This window comes from Tinamus guttatus, unplaced genomic scaffold (assembly GCF_059628265.1).
Source record: "Tinamus guttatus ecotype Peru unplaced genomic scaffold, ASM5962826v1 Tinamus_guttatus_pri_ptg000563l, whole genome shotgun sequence".
NCBI lineage: Eukaryota > Metazoa > Chordata > Aves > Tinamiformes > Tinamidae > Tinamus > Tinamus guttatus.
The window spans coordinates 460,358-483,327 of record NW_028289097.1 but is presented as its reverse complement, the minus strand read 5'-3'; the positions used below and the strand labels follow the sequence as shown (position 1 = coordinate 483,327).

The following is a 22,970-nucleotide window of genomic DNA, read 5'->3' as shown; positions in this document are numbered from 1 at the left end:
TTGCCCTCCCATGGGTCAGGGCCCAGAGATGGGGCTGGAACTGCCTGAGGTGGCCTAGGGATTCAGAGCCACTGTGAGGAATGGCCTCGGTGTCCCTGTGTCCTCAGCTGCTCAGTGGTCCTCTTGGATCCTGGATCACAGAATCACAGAATGGTTGAGGTTGGCAGGGACCTCTAGAGATCACCTAGTCCAACCCCTGCTCCAGCAGGGACACCCAGAGCAGGGGCACAGGGTGGCATCCAGGCAGGTTTGAAGATCTCCAGAGGAGACTCCACAGCCTCTCTGGGCAGCCTGTGCCAGGGCTCTGGCACCCTGACAGGAAAGAAGTTCTTCCTCACACAGAGATGGAAGTTCCTTTTCTGTGGTATGTGTGGTGTGTTTTTTTTTTTTTTTTTTTTTTAAATTTGTACCCGTTACCCCTTGTCCTGTCAATGACCACCACCAAGGAGAGTTTGGCCCCATCCTCTTTACATCCTCCCCTCAGCTATTTATACATATTGATCAGATTCCCCTCTCAATGTTCTCCAGGCTAAACAGGCCCAGCTCGCTTAGTCTTTCCTCATACGATGGATGCTCCAGTCCCTTCATCATCTTTGTTGCTCTACACTGGACCCTCTCGAGAAGTTCCATGTCCCTCTTGTACTGGGGAGCCCAGAACTGCACCCAGTAGTCCAGGTGCCCCATGTCATGGCAGTGCAACCAAATCGAGGGACGCGAGGGGTTCTTGCTCATGAACATGCTCATGATGTGCTGCTCTCGTGTGTAGCGTGCAGATGCTGCTGGCTTTTTTGGGGCTTTGTCCTGTTGCTTTAGTTCTTGGGTCAAGAAGCATGAGGCTGTGCTGTGTGGGAAAGTGACTTTTTCCCATCCGCACGGGAGCAAAATGGAGAATCGTTAATTGTTGCTGGGAAGAGTCCTATGGAGGCTTCCCAAGCTGCAACTTTTGGCCATTGCTGTTTCTTGTTACCATCAGGCACCGCCAAGAAGTGTTTGGTTCCATCACCTTTGTGGCTGCTGTAGGCTGTTGTTCATCCTCTTTAGCCTCCTCTTGGCTCTCCTAAACAAGCTGAGTGCCCTCAGCATCTCCTTGTAGGCCACGTGCTGAAGATCTCCACATCCATTCTAAACAGGGAGCTCAAAGCTGGACACTTCATTCCATGTGCAGCCTCCCCAGCACTGAGTAAAGGGTTGATCACTTGCCTTGTTCTGCTGGCCCTGCTTCTTCTGATTTAGTCCTTCAGCTGCACTCCTAGCTTGTGTTATTCGTGATGATTCCTTTTTGAATGCTGTGAGGCTTCCATTGACCCAGTCTTCAAATGTATTGAGGCGTCTCTGAGTTGGGGGCTCTGCCACTTGTTTTAGCCACTTGCTTTATTTTTGGTGTCTGCACCAAGTTTGCAGATCAAGAGGCCTCTTGATCATGCGGCACCAGAGAGATTTCAGGGAAAAGTGAAGATAAATAGAATGATTTATTTCCTACCAAGGAGTCGCATCAGGGCTGTCTTTTTCCGCCTCTCCTAGCTGTCGGGACCAATCTTCCCGAGGGGCAAATGGTGCTCGTAGTATTGGTGGCACCTTGGGCAGCCTCCGTTCTAACTGGCAGCCCTGCTGTTCTGAGCAATCAGCAATCGTTCGAGGGTGGTCTCGGCCTGTGCACGTCTGGAAGGGCTGCAGGAGAGACCTATGGGACTTGTGCTCCCAGGCCCCTGTTCAGGGAGCCCTTCCAGATGGCTGCTGTCCGACCTGTGCCCTGTGTGGCCTCTTGCCATGACTTTATTTCTGCTTGTTCCTTTTCCGCAGGATGCCGAACTGGGGTGGAGGGAAGAAGTGTGGCGTGTGCCAGAAGGCCGTGTACTTCGCTGAGGAGGTGCAGTGTGAAGGCAACAGCTTCCACAAGTCCTGCTTCTTGTGCAGTGAGTACCAGCCCTTCCCTCTTCCCCTCTGCCCCGGCTTCCTGGCTCTCTGCCGACGGGAGGCCCGGATCATGTTCTGTTTATGGGCTGTGTAAACACTTGATAGGATTCCTCTACAAACAGCCCAGCTGTGGGAGCCAAACAGCAGGAATTCTGCTGCTCTCCGGCCTTGGGAGTGGGATTTGCTGAAGAAAGACAGATCATCTTGGGACACCAGGGGCCATCCAAGCTGTCAGGGTGATTTGAGCCAGCCTCCCTGCGGAGACCATCTGTCCTCACACCAAGGAAATGCTTGTCTGAGTCCTCTAGGCTGTCTCTGGACGTTCAGGACAGTGGAGTGTGTGACAGGGGCTCCCAGAGCTGCGGTGGCAGGAGGTGGCATGTCCCATGCACTGCTCTGGGGTGTGCCAGCTCTAGTCGTTACTGGGGCTTTGCTGCATTAGTGAGGTTGGCTGGGCCCTAGGAGCTGATCTGCACGTTCCTGCATGTTCTGTATTCCATATTCCAGATGGCAGGAAGATGTGGTCCTGTCCTGGCCTTTCTACAGCTCAGGGGGTCTCAAGCATCCCCTCCTGACGGCTGCATCTCTGACACGATGTCAGCCCTACAGAAGAGCAGCAGAACAGGATCTGGCTGAGGGTTAACTCAGTGCAGTGGCCCCTTCCTCTGTGCTCTGCAGGAACTTGAACTTGAGTTCATGGTGCAGGATCCTCAGGCTCCCTTCCATTCCCTTTGGGGATATCAGGAATAAGGGTGTATTGCTGAAAGCGACACTCAAATCTGCAACAGCCAAATCCAGGGTGGGTTGCAGGGTACTCTGAATAAAAAATTACTATCGTCCTCCCTTGGAGATCGTCCCATAACAGAACTATTGATTCTCAAGCATCAGTAGGAATGTGCAAGCTCCTAGCGATCACTGATGATTTATCAATGTTCAGCAGAGAGCGGAGTGGGTAGAGCTGCCTCTTCAGAGCCATCCTTGCCCTGGGACCCCACTGACGTTTAACACTTTCTCAGCTGGGCCCTACATTTTACCATTCCGTTGCAGCAGGGAGCACAGATGGTCTTTTCCCACGTGGGTAGAAAACAGAGCAAGGGCCTGTGAATAGGCAAACACCTAGAATTAAGGTGAGCAAGGCCTATTCCAGGGAAAAACAGCCATGTCTTCATGGGGCAGTTTATGCTGTCCTCCCCTATCCACTCAGCCAAATGCAGGGTGCTGCTTGGCCAGGCTGTCTGGATGCTGTGTGCATAGATGCATGCAGAGGTTGCAGATGTTGCTGCATCTGTTTGCACCGGCTGAGTGCTGGTCGGCACAGCCAGCAGTTCTCATACTTGGGAGTTTCCTGTCTGACCAACCTCGTTCTTTTGTTTTGACTCAAGGAGACAAAAGGGGAATTGCTGAGAGGCCTCCGCCCGCCTGGGGAGGGTGGCAGAGAGCCGCAGGTTGCAGCTGGGCCGTGGCACTGCTGGCAGCTGCATTTTGCACCAGGAAATCGTGTTCCTCCTGCAGCCTCTGATAAGCTGGGTGGGGAATGCTAAGGAATTGGGCACGACCTTGCTTTAAGAAGGCAGTATATGGCCAAAGCAGGGAAGAAGGCAGGTTTGTATCCTCATGGATCTATGTACACCTCCAGCAGCTCTGCCTGGCCCTGCTGCAGGCTCCCCGGTTCAGGCAGGGGTTTGCATGCTGGTCCACAGGGCTGTCTGCTGCTTCTAGTGCCACAAGCTGCTCTGATGCTGAATTGCCCTGAATGCCTGCTGTGTTCCTGGCCTGTTCCCCAGTGTTGCATTTGGGCCCCATCAGGGAATTTGAACCCATTCTCTTTAGCAGAGGAAAAACAAATACTGTGGCCTGATTTGCTCGAAAAAATAAATAAATAAAAGGAGCCAAACTTACTACAGTGTGTTAGACCTGGAGATAGATTCAGGAAGGGACACGGTGATTGACTGAGTGGCGTTGTTCCAGCTGAGTCAATAGCACAAGGAAGAAATGTCATGCAATGAGGCCAGTGTTCAGTCTCTAAAAGGAACAGCAGCTCCTGTGTAAATTACTTTGCAGCGTCTCAGCTGCTCTTAGAAAGAAATGAAGGGTCCTTAATGCTGTGAGCAGTGTGCTGGAATTCCAGCCATGCAGAAACCCTGGAGCTGGGACTTGATTTCCAGGAAGCAGATTGGGAAAGCGGTTTTTTTGTTGCCTCATAAAACGTCTGCGGCCAGTGAACATGGATGGACATGGAAAGTGTAGGCTAGAGATGGTCTAAATCAGCCCAGGGTGGAGGTGGGGAGGACAAGGCATTGATATCCTTCCTCCTAGGAGAAAGCCCTATAAATCTATCAGTGAAAGGGGCTGATTTCAGTTGCAGATGATCTGTCTCCATACACAGTTGCTCCTGATCATCTCCATAAAGCAGGAACAAAAGCCAGCACATCGTGGCAGCTGTAGGTGGTGGGACCAGTTGACTAGAGCAGCTTCCTTGGCAGGAGTGGACATGAGTGCTCTTTTCCCAGTGCTAAGTGGCCTAGGGCTCCAGCTGAGGTGACGTGGGGAAGCCCTTGCCCAGGGGACAGCCCTGAGAGGTCCTCCTTAGGTGGCAGGACACATTTTCCTTTCCACCGCCTCCTCCCTGCCCCAGCACACGGGCTTCTCCACAGCCCGGAGGCAGCGCGAGCGCCGTATTTAGTAATTGGGCTGAGGATCGCTGCCTCTCGCCCCCGTATTTAGCGCGGGTTTGTTTTGCTCGGGGAGGAGTGCTCTGCTCTGTTTGCATTCCTGCAGTATTGGTAAAGGGCAAGAAATTTTTCTTCTGGCAAAAGGGCAGGCAGCCTGCTGGGAGTGTTGACATTTAAGGCACGTAAGCAGGATTGGGGAGGGCTGTGGGGCACTTGCAACAGGATCTGTTTTGGGGCTGCCTGCCAGCTCTGTGGACTCTGCCCCAGGCGTCTTGGTCCTGCACTGGGGCAGGTAAACACCAGAGGTACCTTGGAGCACCGTTTGGATTCGGCTGCGCTCCCGTTGTGGCTTGCTGAGCTCTGTGTTCCAGGAAGGGTTTGGAAGCCAGTGTGGAGGCTGAGATCAGAGCTGGGATGGGAGTCAAGAAAATCAAAGAATTGGGAGAGCGGCCTGTGTGGGCTGCCCCCAGCACCCAGCTCGGCTGGGCACCGGCCCAGCTGGATGCCTGAGCCCTGCTGCTGTGCCCTGGTGAAGCCCTTTGAGGCTGGTGTAGATCTCTGGTGCATCTGGGTATCTCCTCCCCTTGTTCCGAAGGGCAGGGGGAAACTGAAGGAGCTTTGGGGACCCATAATCACCTGCTGCTTATTTGGCTTTTCAGCTCTTGTAGTGCTTCCTTTCTTATGCCTGTAGGAATCCCAAAGATTTGAACACCCAGCTGAGTTGGCCTTCCTCAGCTGAGGCTGCTCATCCTGCTCATGAGGGGTGACACACGGTAGCGTGAACATCTTTCATTGTGGTTTCATGGTGTTGAGACAGCTATAAGCAAGAGCTTAATGTATGTAAAAAATATTATTTATCAGCTGCATCTGCAGTGGACTGGGACTTTATGCAGAGTTGCAGCTAGGCGCTGGCTTAAGTACAACTCCCATTTTTCTAAACTCTTTCCACCACGAATACCAGCATCGATAGGGTTAACAGCTTTTTCCTTATTATCAACCCTGTTGCTTTTGTTGCTTCCTTTTAAAGCCAGACAGTGCTCTTGTTGTGATCCTTATCTCCAGCCTGTTTTGCATGCACTCCGTATTAGCAGTGATCTTGTCTAGGGTTCCCTTGCTCCTTGAAAGCTGAGCTCTGCTCTCCCTTGTGAGGACTTGTTTGCTCCAACTAATTAACCGCGCTCTTGGTGCACAAGGCTAACGACTTTGCCCTCTTCTCTAGTGGTCTGTAAGAAGAACTTGGACAGCACCACTGTTGCTGTGCATGGAGAAGAGATCTACTGCAAGTCCTGCTATGGCAAGAAGTACGGTCCCAAGGGCTATGGATACGGACAGGGAGCAGGGACCCTGAGCACGGACAAGGGCGAGTCTCTGGGAATCAGATATGAAGAGTGAGTTTAAGTGGTTTTCTTTTTTTTTTAATGTTTTAAGCTGGGTCTGTTGCCAGTACCTTCTCCCTCACATCCTACTGCTTGCAATGCCAGCAAACCATGCTAAACTGCCACTGTTTCTTAATCTAGAGTATGTCATGGTCTACATTGCTTTTCTGCCCCTCTGAGAAAATCCTGGGCCACCCTGTGACACACAGTCATTTTCCTCCCTTGCTTTTGGGACTCAAAGTGTCCCAGAGCTAGCTGAGAGACACAAACTCTGAGCTTTGGGCCAGTCCATGTGTTCAGTGGGGATGATAAAGCCTGGCTTAAACCAGCTCTCTTGGTTGCACAGAGAAGTTGAAGAATCATCCTCCTCCTGTCTCATCATATAGGTAGCTCACAGGGAACTTAGGTGAATTTCTGCAGGGCCAAACAGGTTGTCCTTCTACAGCTTTACCTAGCTGATGAAACAGCTTTGCTGTGCTAACAGGGCAGAGGGAGCTGCTCGCCAGTTTGTTGGGGAGCTTGCTGAGTCCTGTAGCTGGGGCAGGAGGCCCACATCTGCCCTGAAGTTGTCATCTGCACGAGGACCTGGTAGTTCATGTGTGTTGTCCCTGTCCCCTGCTGACCCTGTTGCTGCTCACCACCTGGCTGAAGTTTCTGTGGGACTCAACACCATCGTGTCCTAAGCTCTAGGCCCTCCAAACTTGGACTGGGATTTATGATCACACAGCTCTTCCTTCCTCCTTCATGTTCAGCAATGCTGCTAATGACCTCCCTCCCTCCCTTCCACAGGGGCCAGCCACACCAACCCAACTTCTCCGGAATGACCCAGAAACCAGCAGTTCCTGGTGGATGCCCTCGCTGTGGTCAAGCTGTGTATGCAGCTGAGAAGGTGATTGGAGCTGGAAAGGTGAGAAGAGGGATGTAGATAGTGGCTGGGGGCATGTGCAGGCCATGACTTGCTGTGTAGCAGGAAGACCTGCGCGGAAGGTCTTGACCTAGAGGCCAGACTGCCAAGACCTGGGGTTAGGCTTGGAGTCCCATGTGCTGACCTCATGTGGAAGCCTGGTGCCTAAATGAGACCTCAGCACACCTGAGAACCAGGTTTTCAAAGCCATCTCACTCTTCCAGAAAAGGGAATTGGAGAGAAGTATGTTTTATAATAAATAATTGGACTATTGTTCCACAGAGATCTGAGTGGAGGTCCCAGAGTGGAGCTGGAAGCATTGGAAGGATGAACACTGATGCAGGACATGGCTACTGCCATCACTGACTGAATGAGCAGTGGCATCAGTCCAAGTCTGAAGCCGAGACACTCGCTGACCTCGGCAGTGATCTGTCCCCTCGGGGATTTCTGTGTTTCCCCTCTCTCCTTGGAGCAAGAGGGGAGGAATTTAGTTGCAAGAAATAGGCTCCCAGCATCGTCATACTCAGGCTGGCAGCAGAGGAATTCTTGATGGATGCCTTGGGGGTCAGCCCAGGGTGAGAAAAACTTACCCTTAAAATCATGATCCAGGCACTAGACCTACTGGTTGGCTCCACGCTCACTGTTTATGAGGAACCAGACCTGGCAAAGCAGTTACATTCAAGCAAACCAGAGAGGATTCCAGAGCATGTATTTCATGTGCTAATGTTTGCTGGATGACTCCATCCGCTACCTCCTCCTCCAGCCCCAATTTCACATTTTCTTCCAAAAAAGGTTTCCTGTTTTCAAACCTTTTTTTTTCCTTAATGTTAAATTCCTACATGAGTAGCTCTGGCTACTCTGCAGCCTGCTCGGAGGCTGTGAGTTGATTTATCCCTTGGCTGCAGGCAGAGCCACGGGGGAGTTTTATTTTTAAACACCGATTTCTGCATTCTTAATATCTGCTTGTTGCCTTCCTCGGAGCTGTAGTAGAATAGGGGCAGGTGGCCCAGTCCTGATGTCACCACTGGCTGGGGAACAGCAACAGTACATTTACTTATTTGGAGAAGTTTACTAATTTTACATTTTATGTTTACTGATTTTGGGGTGTAAGCAAAAGGACTGCATTTCTCAGAGGAAAATACTGCTCGGTTAAGGGACTGATGCCTCAGAGGGTCCATCTTGCTGATGGTTGGGACCATCTAAGGTGATTGATTTATGGGGATGACTCAACAACAGGGACCCTGAAGAAGGCCATTGTGGCTGCTGTGGAGGGCTGGAACCCCACGTGATAATCAAAGCTTTGCTCTCCTGTCACTGTGTCTTCTCTAACTGAGCTCTCCTCCTGTCCCCACAGTCCTGGCACAAGTCCTGCTTCCGTTGCGCCAAGTGCGGCAAGAGCCTGGAATCCACCACCCTGGCAGACAAAGATGGGGAGATCTATTGCAAAGGTGAGCACCACCTTCCCTGTTGCCTCCCCACTGGCACAGTCACAGGTCCTCCCAAAATCCACAGCAGTTCATCCTGGAATCCAAAGAGTGGAGGTTTAAATAACTGCCTGGAACGGGGATGGGATGGAAGCGTGGGGACGTGGTGACCTCCAGCAGCAACATCTGGGGGCTGACTTGGCACTTGCTGGGGGATTTCCCTGCTACATTCGGGGCCTCTGTTTCACCAACACACACATCAAACCCAGCTCTGCTTGGGTAGTACCTGCCTCAAAAGAGGGACCTGCTCCCATTCAGGTGCTCTCTCTGTGTTAATGGCTTTACCTGACTCTTCTTTCCCTTCTCTGCAGGCTGCTACGCCAAGAACTTTGGGCCCAAGGGCTTTGGCTTCGGGCAGGGAGCTGGGGCGCTCATCCACTCGCAGTGAGGCACCCCGGGCCCGGCACTCTGCGCGCTCTGGCTTGTCCGGACCAGTCTTTGCTGCCTGACCCTTTCTGCACTCGCAGTGAGCACCCTTATAGCAATCAATAACTGCCTGCTGCTTCATAGCACGAGTTCATTCCTCTCTGACCTGACCCAGTGCTCTCTGAAGCCATGGGGGTCCCTCCATCGGCCTCGGCAGGCCCTACTGGTATAAATACAGACGAGGAACACAGCTTACACCTCCAAAAACGTTCTGCTCCACGTTATCCATGAAGGTGCCTCATCCTGCCAGGATGTGCATCCAGCCATGCAGTGCTGTGTCACAGAGCAAGTAATAAACATCAAAGCTGACCAAAGCCTGGCTGTGCCAGAAAGATTATTCCCTGTCTGAGGCTGAAGAGATCCACTGGCTGACCTGAGTAGGAGGTACAGATGGGAGTGGAAACAGGAATGTGTTAATCATGGCTTGTAATTAAAGCACAACTGCAGGGATGGCCCAGTATGATTTGTCATAGCCCAGCTGTGGTCGTTGAGCTCTGCTAGTTTGCACCAGCTGGGCCTGGCTGCCCTCCAGCCCAATGCTGGCTCACTGTTGGTTCTGGGAGACCCTAAAGAGACCTTGTGTCTGTCAGTGACCCAAAACGTGTGCAAACCATATCAAAATTCCTGTCGGTGCTGTGTCATAGTGCTCCTCCAAGCAGGCAGGCCAAGCACTGCTGAATAACTTGGGAACTTTCCACCTAATCCTGTGTTTAATGGCCCTGTTAACCCATGATTTTAGAAACATCCCAGCTTAACTCATCTTCATCCACCTTCTTTACTTTCTTTCTGTGTTTCTCCTGTAGAACCAGAGTTGATATCGCGCTTTGGCTTGCAAACTCCACAGGGATATTCTATCTTTTTAAAGTATGGTGGTTGTAAACATGTGCAGCATAAATGGGATCAGTAAAACATTTTCAGAAGACAATAGTAACAGTAGTCCTTCTAGGAAGAAGGACTTCAGCTCCTTTTATTTTAGCACACTTTTTAAACCAAAAGTCAGGCTTAGCTGTGTAGTTCTAATTTCATTTTAGAGCCTGGAAACCTTTAGATGGGTCTCCTGTTCAGCACACCCTCAGCTTTTGCATGAGGTTTTGTAAGCCAAGTGAGGGGAATAGTAACCCTTTTAAGCATTTCCAAAAATCCTCCCCCTGCTTTTTTCCATCACTCCCTCTGTGACCCAAATTGTAGCTGTTTGTGGTTGGGGGCTTGGGTGAGGCTCTGAGTTTATGATAGCTGCTTAGGTTTGTGGAGCAGAAAGCCTGGCCGCAAAGGGGCCATAGAGGATCCAGAACACGTCGCACAGCAGCCTCGCGTAGCACCTCCTTCGAGGAGACTGAAACTCAGCTAACTGGCTTGGCAGGAGCTCTGCTCCCTGGAGGAGGTTTGGGGGGGTTAGGAGTCCTCATGCTTTCTTTGTGTGTGGGGTGGATGCTCTGCTGCAGCATTTCAGCTGCATGTGCCACATGCAAGGGTTGTATCCAGGCAAAGTTGTTTATTCAATAAAACTCCTAGAACGAGCCTGTCTTTAGTCTCTGTTTTCCCCCTGCTTGTAGAGATTGCGTCAGAGAGGAGAGGTACTGGCAGGTTGTGAGTCTGAGGGATCCCACTGAGGGCCCCTGAACATCAGGTCAAAGTCAGGATGAAACTCTGGGTTTGAGTTTCTCAGGATTATAGAAAAAAATGTAGGATGGAAAGGCCCTTTGGAGATCTTCAGTCAAATCTCCTGCTGAAAATAGGGCTGACTCCAAAGGTCACATTGATCACTGTCTGAGGCTCCGTTCAGTGGTTGCGTTTGGAAGCCCTTCAGTGATGAAGGTCCCGTGCAGCTGTGAGCCCTGTCACAGGGATGCTCTGTGTTTATGGTTTCTTTATGTCCATCACAATTTTCCTTGTGGTACCTGTATTTGTTGTCTCATATTCTCTTGCTGTGCAACTCTGAGGGGAGCCTGGCTCTGCCTTCTCTAGGTAGGCCGAAATTCGGACCCCCACAACCGTCTCTTCTCTGAGCTGAATAAAACCAGCTCCTCAGCTTCTCCTCTATCTCACAAACTCCAACCCCTTCATCATCTTGGTCACTATTCACTGGCCTCTCAGTTTTGTTGATTTCTTCTTGCACTGAGGAGCCCCAGACTGGACAGATGTGGTCTCCTGAATGCTCACTGGAGAGGACTAATCACTTCCCCTAACCAGCTGCCTCTAATTGTGGTAATGGAGCCCAGAACATGGTTGATCTTCATTGCTGCCAGACTACACTGCCGGGTTTTGGGCAGCTTGTCCAGCAGAACATCCAGGACCTCTTCTGCAGAGCTGCTCCCCATCATTCTCCCCCAGTCTCCCCCCAGCCTGCCCTGATATGTGGTGTCATTCCGTCCCCTGCTACAGCTGGGCCACGTTGGCTGTGTGATGATATCTGCTGGGCAGCAAACCCAGGTGGCTGCTCTAAGCAGGAAGCAGAAGGGGGGCTTGCATAGGTGCTCACAGGGTATGTATTTCCCTGGCAGCAGATCTCTTGGTCAAGGTAGATTGGTGCACCATATGGGGCACCAATGACTGCTGGGTGTAGCATGGTAGCAAAAGCCTGCTGAGATCCTGCGTTCACTGGGAGAGCTGCAGAGTGGGTCTCTGCTGAGCTTTCAGCCCCAAAGTTCCCAGCTGGCAGTGTGGGCAATGTCCTCGCAGAGTGATCCTGCTCTGAGGGTTTGCAGTGTGGTGCTGCATGCTTGCTGAAGTTGCATCATCCTCTAGAGAACAGTTCTGGGGTGGCTTGAGGGCACCACGAGCCTGTAGGGTGATGGGGACTGACGTTCGAGGTGTTAGTGTGGTTGTGTCACCGTGAAGAGCCCAGGCTGAGCATCACTGCAGCTGTGCCCATGGATGGGGCAGGAGGTGGAGTGGAGGAGGCCGAGGGACAAGGCCTGGGGGAAGCTCGGCTGGGCTCAGGGAGCCTTCAGGGCAGCTGCGGCCGTCTGCTTCCCTCTGCTGGTTAGTGCTGCCCGCGCAGCCCCCAGCCCCTGGGCTGCACGGACACGAACCTGCCCACGTTGTGCCCGAGTGTCACCGGGGCCCTTTGGAGGCCGCAGAGGTGAGTTGCCCCCAGCAGCACGTGACCCTCCCTGCTCCTTGCTTGTGACCCCAGCCTGTGGCCCAAGAGATGAAGCAGAGGGTGGGTTCACAGCCGAGCTCTGCAGCCTGGAGGAGCTGGTGCAGCTCCTTATGCTGCTCCGGGTGGGATGATGTGCCGAAGACCTCTGAGCCCCTCAGCTCCCTGCATAGCAAGTCCTTGCCTGTGGTGACAGGGATGCCCTGCGGCCACCACCCCATCTCAGCCCCTGGGCTCAAGAGCTTGGTGAGAATGTCACCCAAGCTGCTGAGCTGTCCCAGGGCAGGATGTCCCATCCTGCCCAGCAGCCCCATCACCTGCGGCTGCGGATGAGCCGTGTGGGGAGCCCACGGAGCGATGCCTGCTGCTTGCCAGCTGCCGGAACGCAGCGCGTCCTGTTCGGTTTGCTCGAGGGCATGGAGGTCAGCACCAGCCTCCCGGGCTTCTCCGAGACTCTGGAAATGGGCCATGGGAAACGGAGGAGCAGAGAAAAACTCTGTTGAAACTCTCACAGCTAAGGGAAAGTGAGCTTCCGTTGGCAGCTGGGAGGTGGGAGACCTGCAGCAGTGGAGCTGGGACCTTGGGGAGGTTTCCTGGCAGCCTTCACCTCAGGAAGGAGTTCAGGCTGGCCCGTATACCCCGTGCGGTGGGTCCTGCCCAAGGACCTGTGCCCAGAATTGCCCATGGACATCCCAGCCGGTTGGACCAGAGCCAGCAGCAACCACCCTGGCAGGACTCATAGGCAGATACTCCTGCATTTCCTCGGCTGAATTTTGCCATGGGGGACCAGGGCTGCGTTGTGGAGCGAAACCAGGGCTCCTGGGACCACGGGATTTGCGCCAGCATGGCGAGGGTGGCCCCAGGGAGCATGAACCAGTTCCTGGCTCTGGCAGTCGCTGCCCTGCCCTTGTAATGAGGGATAATTAGGTGCATCTCATCAGCGCTGCAGACTTGCCCCCCGGCCAGCGCCCGCTGCCGGCTGCATCCCGAGCTGCTGCGCCGGGACCCGGCACCGCGGGGGGACGATGGGGGACATGGGGGGCCACACGGGTGCAGGACCTCGACCTGGGATGCAGGGGGCCCTTCAAGTTGGGATGGCTGGGATCTGGGGTGGATACACAGGTGATGAGTGCCTGGGCAGCAGAAGAGCACGTGCCAGGGAGCCCAGGGGCTGCCAGCCCTGGACTGAGACCTTGGGGACATCCCAAGCCTCTCCCAGGTGGATTTTTTTCCTTTCCTGCATGTGTGAAGGTACCTGCACCCTCAGCATCCTCAGGGTCACAGTCAGGGGGCTGCGACTTTCATCCCCCCATGGCCTTCATCCCCCACCATGGCCCATGCCAGAGCCCCTGAACATCCCGGCCCGGCCCAGCACAGCAGGGCCAGCTCCTCCTGCAGGCAGGGATGGCCCTGGCACGGGAACAGACGAAACCATCATGGCCAGGAACGAGACGGGCCGGAAAGCAGACGGGTGTTTCACCCCGGGGCAGGGCGGACCCGGTCAGGCCCTGGCGGTGCCACCGTGCCCGTCTCCTCCCGTGCCAGCCCCAGGAGGCCAGAAGATGCTCGCTGGGCGCAGGGACTCCAAGGGGGTCCTGAGGACGGGTCCCTGGAGCAACCTCACGCCTCCGGGCTCCAGTGCCCTCTCCTGGAAGTGAGGCCTCCACAGCCCCTGCCAGGGTGCTCCCAGCACCCATAGCCCTGTGCCCGGCTGGCACTATGCCCCATAGCCCCATGCTCCAGGTTTTGCTGCACCCCGTATCCTGCCCCATACCCCCACACCCCCTTCCATGGGGGGCTCTGCACCCCACAGCCCCCTGCCCCAGCTGGCACGTCCAGGCCAGCCCTGCAGCTCTCCGAGCTCCCAAAGCCCTGTCCGCACCCCCGCCGTCCCCGTGGCCGTGCCCAGCGATGGCTGCGGTGCCCCCGTCCTCCCCGGGGCCGCGCCAGGCCTGGCCGGGCTTCGCCTGGGCGTGAAGGGAGTCTGCGAGGAGGGGCCAGGCGAGGCGGGGAAGGAATGCAAGCGGGAGAGCGGCCGGGCATGTAGCGGCAGCTCCCGCAGCGCGGCGCCGGGCTCCCACGGGCTGCGCGGGGCAGCGGAGCCCGGCGATAGGCATCGCAGCCGGCGTGCGGCACCTAATTGCTTCCACCCTTTGAAAGCTGCCGGCAAGCGGGCGGACACAGGGGCGGACGGCGGGGGACCTGGGGCAGCTGCCACGGAGGGTCCCAGCGCTGGAGCCTCCGACGTGGAGGGGCTGGAAATCCCCGGCGGGTGATGCCCGGCGGAAGGAGCTGAGGACCGCGCGGGACTGCCGGCCGAGGAGCTGCTATGACCCCCGAGAAGGTGCTGAGAGAGGGGCTGCTGGAGAAGCGCAGCGGGGGGCTGCTGCAGCTCTGGAAGAAGAAGCGCTGCCTGCTCACGGAGAAGGGGCTGCAGCTCTTCGAGCCCAAGGGCTCGCGCCGCAAGGAGCTGAGCTTCGCGCGCATGAAGGCGGTGGAGTGCGTGGAGTGGAAGGAGCGGCACATCTACTTCACCGTGGTCATGGAGGACAGCCACGAGATCGACTTCCGCTGCGCCCAGGAGGACCCGGGCTGGAACGCTGCCATCACCATGGGCCTCGTCCGCTTCAAGAACCAGCAGGCGATCCAGATCGTGCGGGCCCGGCACAGCTGCAGAGCGGGTAAGCGGCTCCCCATGGCGCCCCCGGGGCCTCCGTGGGTGCAGGGACCTGCTCTAGGATGTCCCCCTTGCCCATCAGCTCACAGCACAGCCACCCAGGAGCACAGCAGCTCTGTGGACAGGGACACTCCCAGCGGGATCTGTGTGGGGGTCTGATGTCCCTGGCCAGGGCTATGGCCCTGGGCACTTTGCTCTGCCCTCTGCCTCCCCCTGAAGATGCTCGAGCTTCACCCGCTGGGATTTAATCTCCTGACGTTCTCTCAGATGGGCCTTTCTCATGGTCTTTCCTCCAGCCGGGCTGACCCGGCCCTCCCATCCCGTTGTGTGGTCAGGGTTGGGCCGCTGCGGTTTCCCCCGGAGGCCAAGCTCGCTCCTGGGGCCAAGCCCGCTCCAGAGTTTGCTGAGCTCCCATCTCTGGTGCTGGCTGGTGGCCCCGGGGCAGAGGAGCAGCCACGAGCGGGGCAGCCCCAGGCCACCCTGCCCACTGGGCAATGGTCCTGCTGTGGGACCTCGCTGGGAGCTCCCCAACCGGCCTCCTGCTCTGCTGGGTGCTGAGTGCTCCCAAGGACACTGCGCTGTCCTGCTCTGCGCCGGGGATGGAGGTGCTGGAGCTTCAGGGCAGGCCCTGGGCACAGGCTCATGGCGACAGCCTAGGCTGGCATCACAGCAGGGTCCTGTGGACCTCAGCCCTGCTCCTCAGCTCCGCTCGGATGTGCCAGCCTCAAGGTAACACACACCTTCTCTCTGCAGTGCTGCAGTGTGACATGGCTCCGGCTGGCCAGCCCACGGACACGCAGCATCCCAAGGGCAGGATGGAGACGGCTCTCAGCTCAGCAAGCAGCAGGGAGAACAGGATCCCTGTGGGGAAATGAGCTCGCAGCGCTCACTGCGGCCTGGGCCCGCGGGTGGCAGCCCCGGTGAGGCCAGCGCAGGCGCTGGTTTCCTGCTGCGCCTCCTCCAGCAGGGATTGTCACCGCGGGGCAGGAGGGAGGCACCGAGGAGCTGCGCTGGCATCGCTGCGGTGTCAAGACACGTCCCCCATGGGCCTGAAGGGACAAGAGGACACAGCCAGAGCCACCGCCAGCGAGGTCTGGACATGGCAGAGGTGGCATGGCAGAGCCTTCCTGGATGGATGGACCCTGATGGGCTATGGGGACCTGCTGGGCCTCTCCTGCAGGACAGGACAAGGATGGATGACGCTGAGCTCTAAGGAAGCATTGACACAGTGAGTGCTGGCTCATGTGTGAGGTGGCACCAGGAGGGATTGATGCAGCCAGAGACACGTTTTTCCCCCAAGCCTTTACATTGCAAACGGGCTGGGGGGCTGCCCCAAGCTGCTGCGGACAGGACATCTCCGGTCATTTTGTGCGGATGCCCTGGTGACATGGGCTGTCATGACTGTGCTGCCGGCTGTCCTCCCACCCCGCGCCATCCTCGCTGTTAGTGCCTCGGGCCAGTGGGCAATGCGGGAAAAGGCAACAGGCATCCCACCTCCTCACACCCAGAGGATCCCTTACGTTGTATCAAACACGCCTTTTTGCTGCTTACCCTCTTGTCACTTTGTTTTGTGGTTACCCTGCACAGAGCTCCAGCCTCTGTGTCCTTGGCATCCCCCTACCCCTGGGCATCCCCCCACATCTCCCGATACCCCACATGTGGGGTCTGAAGCCCCCCAAGGCCTTTCCAAGCCTCTCCGGTCACCCATCTTGCTCAGCCCTTGCCCGCAGGTGCAACCCGGGAGTGAACCCGCCCGGCTCTGCAGGCAGCGGCAGCGGGAAGCGAGAGGTCCCGCCGGGGCTCTGCCCCAACAGGCAGTGCAGCCGCCAGCGCCCGGAGCCACCCGGCTCCGCAAGCTGGAGCCTGAGCCCGAGCCCGGCTCCCGGCGGCGCTGCGGATCCTCTCGGAGATTCCCCGGCCACGTGGGAATGGGGGCTGGCGGCACGCGGCCAGCCGGGGCCTGCGCGCTGGGGGCCTCTGCTCGACCCCGCGGCAGGGACGGAGCCGCCGGGGGGTCTTGTCCACGTTGAGCTGTTCAGGAGCCCCGTGGCACAGCCGGCTGCGGGTGAGGGGTGGTCGCACAGTCCCCTGGCAGGGCCCAAGGCTACTCACCCCGTGCTGGGGCCTGGATCACATGGGCTTTTTCAGGGCAGCCAAGATCAGGGACAAGCACTTTGCTTCACGATTTTATGCTCAAGAAGGACTACCCGGCCCTCCCTGAGCAGAGCACATGGGCTTTGTTGGCTGAGAAGACCCTCTGCTTGCTCAGGGAGAGTCCAAACCGGGGGCTCCTCTTCCCCCATGTGGTTGCTGGCCCCCTCATTCAGGTACAGATGAGCTGAAGCTAGAGGCCAGATGCGAGCCCTAGATGCACAAGGCCTGTTCCTTGTCCATCATCCCTCGTCCTTGCTGGGGACAGAGAGAGCAAAACATGGTGCTGGTTTATGAGAAGGTGCTGGATACCAGGATTTTTGACCCTGGTGGGTCATGGACCTCTCATGGCTGGTCCCAGCAGGGGCTCGAGGTCATTCTGGATCACTTGGGAGCTAGGAGCACCCAGTTCCTTCCCACTTTAGTGTGTCAGTTAGGACAGGCGGCCTGTCCAAGCTGAAACCCCAAGGCTGGGTGTTTCTGTGCCTGCTCACAGTCACCTTGGGGCAAGGTGGCCATATCCCATGTCATTCCTCCAGCTGTGGGGACGTACTTAAAATCTTACCAGCATGCAGGCTGGATAAGAGTTGAGCCCGGAGCTCCTCCAAGCACAGAGGAGCAGCACCCAGCATCAGGTTTTCTGAAGTCTTCCATGTTTTGTTTTAGCTTTGGTCAGCCTGTCTCCTGAGTTTTGGCTTTTCTGCTCTCACTCCCTGCAAAGATATATATAGAGAGATATATAAAGATATATATTTGTTTTCCCAGTGCCCAAACAAGAGAAGGAGCTGAGGAACATACTGGAGTGTGAGTCAAATCTTTAGGTCCTGGCATGGGGAAGACCAAGCTGTTGCCCTTTTCTGACCCTGTCCTGAGCTGCTCATCACCTTGCACAGCCAGCACAGCCGATGCCCCTGCCCATTATCCCCACCCTTGGCTCCATCTGAGCAAAGACCCAAATCTGCCAGATCTGGCTGTGTGGAGGCAAATGCCTTTCAAGATGGACTCAGAGGCTAAATCCAGCACCAGGAGCCTGGGAGGTGAGAGATCAGCACAGCAGTGTGCAGTGGGAGTGGGTTGGGAGACAGGATCATTTTACTGTCAGCCTGGGACAGTTTTCCTGCGTTGCTCCAGAGGAAAAGGTCATGCAGAGACACAAAAAAAAACCAAACAAACCATCAAGCCAAATGGATCTGGGCAGCCAACACAGCCCCCATCGCCCAGGAGGTGCCGAGCTGGGATCCCGGTGCCCATTCCTGACCCTGGCCACCCTTTCTTCGGGATGGTGGGGAACACAAGACAGAGCTGGGGGCAAGTGGTGGGTTCCTAAATGGAGCTGGGTGCTCCGGAGCTGCCTGACTTGGATGTGGGAGCCTGAAAAGCCGGCTCAGCTGCTCCCAGCCCCGAGGTGTCCCAGCCCTGTAGACCCTCCCTGTGCTGCTTGGAGGATGCCCAGGTGCTGGAGATCCTCCGCGGCTGCTCCAGGCCCTCGATGCCCACCCAGACGGGGTGAGAGCCCCTGCGGGTGCCAGGCTGGCACCATTTGCACAGGGCCTGGGGAGCAGGTTGTTTGCTGTGCGGGAAAGTTTGGGTCCATTTATTTTTGCCAAATAAAATCCCAGCTCCCACATCTGGCTTTCCAGGAATGGTTGCTGGGAGTGTGTATGTGGGGCAATCAATGGCCTTCAGGATGAGGTAACTGACCCCATGAAGGAGGTGAGAGACCAATTACATTCGCTCAGGCACATCTTGCAGTATCTGGGTAGCCAAATCAGGGAGAGAGGGGCTGGGGAGGTGGATGAAAAGCGGCCTGAGCCACCAAGGGGTGGTGGGCAAAGGCTGGAGGTCCACACTGCGCTCCTCAGACACCAATGCTGAGCAGCATCGGGTGGGTTGGAGGGAGCTGGGCTGGCAGGACGCTCCGGGCTCCCAGCAGAGGCAATGGGGCTCACGGACGGGATGGGGTTTGGAGAACACGGTGTTGCCAGGGCCTCTTGGCAGGCAGGGCCGGGCGCACCTCCTGCGCCGCCGCGTGCCCCACGGCAAGGCTGGCAGGGCCTCGCTCCTCCCAGGAACATTTGTGTAGGCTGTGGGTGTTTTCTCCTGAGATAAGGTGAAGGAATCACAGAATCATAGAATCATTAAGGTTGGAAGGTACCTTTAGAGATCATCTAGTCCAACCCCTGCACACGCAGGGTCACCTAGAGCACGTGGCACAGGACTGCGTCTAAGCGGGTTCGAAGATCTCCAGAGAAGGAGACTCCACAACCTCTCTGGGCAGCCTGTTCCAGTGCTCTGGCACCCTCACTGTTAAAAAAAATTTCCTTAAGCTCCTGTGGAACTTCCGGTGTTTCAGTTTCTGGCCATTTCCCCTAGTTCTGTCGGTGTCCACCACTGAAAAGAGGCCAGCACCATCCTCCTCACGGCCTCCCTTGAGGTCCTTCTAGACACTGCTCAGGTCGCCTCTCAGCCTTCTCTTCTCCAGCTGAACAGGCCCAGGACCCTCAGTCTTTCCTCATAGGGAGCTCACAATTAGATCACAAGGATATCACAATTATCGAAAATCTTCCCTGTTTTTTTTTTTTTTCTTTTCCTTTGGGTCAAGTGCTGTCTTCCTTTAGATGCTCCCCAAATTATTTCATCATTGACCATCATTAGCTGCGATTCCTAAATTATTGAATTTCATCCTGGAATCCCAAATGTGTTTTATAAAGCACCAGGCTGGGGAGCTTTGCCATGTCCAACCACTACAGTTACATCTGCACGTGGGTGCTCCAGGAGAGCTAAGTGTCCATACTATCACTAGGACTGTTTTGGCCATTTTGGATAAATTCCTCCTGATTCTATGTGTAGGAAGAAATAGTGTTGCCCATAATATACACCTAGGGATACTGCATGGGGTATGGGCACAGGACATTCAGGGAATTCCCCTTCCTAAATGTCCTGATTTGGGATCCTGGAGATGGTGTCTCAGTGAGATGTAGAAGGCAGTAAATGATGAACATACTGTGGTGACCATTCCGATTCATCCCGAGCCCATGGGAGGCAAGGGACAGGGTTCACATCTCTGTCTGGCACTACAAGAACCATCAAAAATAGTAGTCAGGCATTGCTGGAGCTGCAGAGGGCAGCAACAGAGCTGAATAAACGCCAGCAGCCGGCTTGTCACCCAGGGTCCTGGAACAGGAGTCACCAGGCTCAGATCAGCCTTGCAGGAAAGGGGATGCTCAGATGTGCTGAGTGTCTCAGAGACAGAACAGAGGGCCTGGAAAATACCTGGTAATATTAAAAGTGTGAAGCTTGAGGTCCCTTTCCACTGAATTTTGGAATTATTGGACTACTTTTATTTTTTATTCATTTATTTAAGTATTAAGACTGAAAAATATAACAGTTTTTTTAGGTTATTTAATCTGGCATCGTATATGAACCATGTCAGCTCATTAAAGCAGAACAGTGAATATCCTTCCTTTACTTTGTAAGACTTGACAAGATCGATGGGGCAAGATTTCAGTTTTCCTCCTGATTTTACATTGCTTGGCAAGACAACAGGAACCTTATGGTCTTTGCTGGGTGGCCCAACTCCACTTAAATAACGTCTTCATTATCTCAGAGAGGATAATTCCCCCTTATTTAATAAAGTTTTCCCTATGCACTAATCTAATGAGGCACAGGGCAGAGGTTTTAGTAACTTCTCCAAACAGTTCAAGCCTTTCCAAACATTCAAGCTGAGCAAAAAAATAAATAAAATCCCATTCGGAGAACGTGCCATCTCTCAGCACAAACAGAGGGGCAGTTTCTCTCCCTTTGAGACAAGGACGAACTAGCTGTGAACCTCTACAGATCTCTAATGAGACAAGAGGATGAACTGAAAAGGAGAGAGAAGAAACCATCACTCTGGTGAAAGGTGGTTACTGGTTGGCTATTGGAGATCCTGCTGGGGTAACCAACCTCCCTATGTCTGGGAATTATTGCTGGCTTTTCCTAAGAGGCTGATATGATCCTGATGTCCTGGTTGGGGCAATGCAACAGCATGAAGCTTGGCAGGGCAGAGGTCTGAGATACAAGAGATCTCAGAGCCCCATGGGGCAAACTTGGGGTCTGGCCCAGGCCCTCAATGATTCCCAGGTCTGGCTGTGATGATTGCCCAAATGCAGTTCTGCTTTTCATTTCCACAGCCACCCCCATGGCCTGCTCTGCTTCCAAACCTGGTAGCATCACATGAAATTGGAAAGACCCACAGACCTAGTAGGCTGAAGGCCCTTTTACAGCGCTACAAAAATCATTGACCTGAAATCACCCAAGTTGGTGTCATGAATAGTCAGAATGACTAGGATTTGCTGTGTCCCTTCTGGCAACTCATGCGGTGCAAGAGCCATGAGATGGTCTGCAGAATAAGCACCCAGCGGTGGACCTTCTTATCAGGACAAATCATAAGGATGTTTTTATTCCAACATGAAATTGCAGTTCTCCTTTCTCCTCTCCAGTCTTGCAGTGACCTTGATTGTAGGAGACGACTCTCTTGCTTACATGTCCCTGATCCGTGGAGCAATTCCATTGAGGGAAACCTGCTCCCTCAGCACAGCGAGCTTGTGGGGCCTCCTCCTGTGCAGCCCTATGAGATCCCAGGGGCAGCAGGTAGGGTCCTGCAGTCTGTTCCAGCATTTTAGGCTGGCTCTGAACACGGCAGCTGAGGGGTGGAGATGGAAATGTTTGGAGAGTGCTGTCCCAAAGGACAACAAAAGCTCAGCTGTTGTTTCTAAGTCTGTCCCAGCTGCCCTGGGAAGCCCATTATCTTTGTAAATGCCACTGACATTGATGAACTAAGCACAGTGCTTGGAAGAGGGCAAGGACAGGATGGGTGGGATGGCTTGGGGGCCTTCCGGGGGAAAGCGGTCCCTCTATCAAGGTGTAGATCGGCTTTAGGTTACAAAGGCTTCACCTGGAATGGCCAAACAGCTGCTAAGGAGGTCAAGTGGCTTTGAAATTAGGCATCCACCACCTTAAGGAGCCAGAAACGACCCCCAAGCTGCTCATCCGAAAGCTGAAGAGCCGCTGTGGTAGCCTCTGCTGGGTTTGTGGGGCTGATGCCAAAGGCTGAGGAAGCAGCAGCATCGAGCAGGCTCAGCCAGGCAGATGTCCCTTGCTGAGCAGAGCCCTGGCACAGGGTATTCCAGGGCTGAGCAGAGGGAGAGGGAAACTGCCCTCATCCACCTAAACAGGAGGAGCGGGTTTCACCTGCAAGCTGCCCACAGAGACGAGACTGAACACAGGTGCCTTGGTGACCTACACAACAGCCTCCGTGTGTGGCTGGGGCTTTTAGGGACAAACTGGCTGTCCCTGTGGGCTCAGGTCCTGGGTTAGTCAGGCCCCCCTATGCATCTGCTGGCTTCCATCCTCTATGTAGCACCCTAGGGGAACCCTTGTTTGAATGGACGGATGGCAAGAGCAGGGGTATGTTATTTTGCTTTAAGAAAGCAGTTCTGCCCAGATGTTTTCTCATGGAAAAGGGAGCCTTAGACCCATTTCAGAGCCCATCTGCTCCAGCCAGCCCTCTTCCCTCCCAGGGCAGCGTGTGGAGCTGTGCGGGGATGCAGAACCCCACAAGTCAGGTTGGTGATTCAGGGATGGGGACATCATCATCACATCAGTCAGAGAGGAGAGATGAGGAAAGCCTGAGCTCCTGTCTTCCCTTTCACACTGCTGTCCTCATGTGACAGGGCTTGGGCCTCAAACCAAGGGATGCTGTTGTCACCCCATCCCTTATCCTGTTGAATTCCCCCTGTGCAGGATCCCTGCAGAGAAGGAAACTTGAGACTGGAGCAAGTGGCATCCAAAAGAGCGCCTGTCCTTTGGGTAGCGGGAGCTGGCTGGGCCTCCTCTGGTGAGAGACAGGGAGGGCAGAGCCGTGAGGAATGCAGCTTGCCTTTGTCACCAGCTAATTTTGGCTCCTCTGTGCTCGGAAAACAATCCTGAGGCAGATGGGAGGAAAGTGGCAGCATCTGATATCAGCCAGATGCTGGAGGCATGGCCCTGCTGGGACTTTTGCCTTATAAAGGTCTAGAGGAGCTGGTATAAAGCCTGCTCCTTGTCAGCCGTGCACGCCAGCTGGGAGGGAGATTTGCTGCCCTGGCCCGTACGGTGGCTTTGAGTGAGCGGTGTGTGCAGATGAGGGAGGAGAAATGTCCTTGGAGGGGTCCCCAAGGAGGGCAGGCCTCCACAGGGTTTCTCCTGGGCCTGCAGGCGCTCGTTCAGTGCAGGCCGAGCAAGGA

General features: G+C 55.1%; 2 protein-coding genes across 2 annotated transcripts; both read left to right on the top strand.

Moving 5' to 3' along the window:
- Window positions 1-1,774: 1,774 nt before the first annotated feature.
- On the top strand, window positions 1,775-9,088 carry CSRP1 (cysteine and glycine rich protein 1). The gene is given in 5 exon segments (XM_088534426.1): window positions 1,775-1,913; window positions 5,806-5,984; window positions 6,759-6,869; window positions 8,221-8,314; window positions 8,662-9,088. Coding segments are annotated over 5 exon segments (573 nt in total). The 5' UTR covers window positions 1,775-1,801; the 3' UTR covers window positions 8,739-9,088.
- A 5,108-nt stretch (window positions 9,089-14,196) lies between these two features.
- On the top strand, window positions 14,197-15,428 carry PHLDA3 (pleckstrin homology like domain family A member 3). The gene is made up of 2 exons (XM_010213473.2): window positions 14,197-14,557; window positions 15,307-15,428. Exons 1-2 carry the CDS (start codon window positions 14,206-14,208, stop codon window positions 15,426-15,428), a joined length of 474 nt encoding a protein of 157 aa, XP_010211775.1. The 5' UTR covers window positions 14,197-14,205.
- Window positions 15,429-22,970: the final 7,542 nt, after the last annotated feature.

Coding starts and splice junctions, on each gene's coding strand:
- PHLDA3 (XM_010213473.2), top strand. CDS start 14,206: ATGACCCCCGAGAAGGTGCTGAGAGAGGGGCTGCTGGAGAAGCGCAGC. Junction 14,558..15,306: donor CCGGCACAGCTGCAGAGCGG/GTAAGCGGCTCC, acceptor TTCTCTCTGCAG/TGCTGCAGTGTGACATGGCT.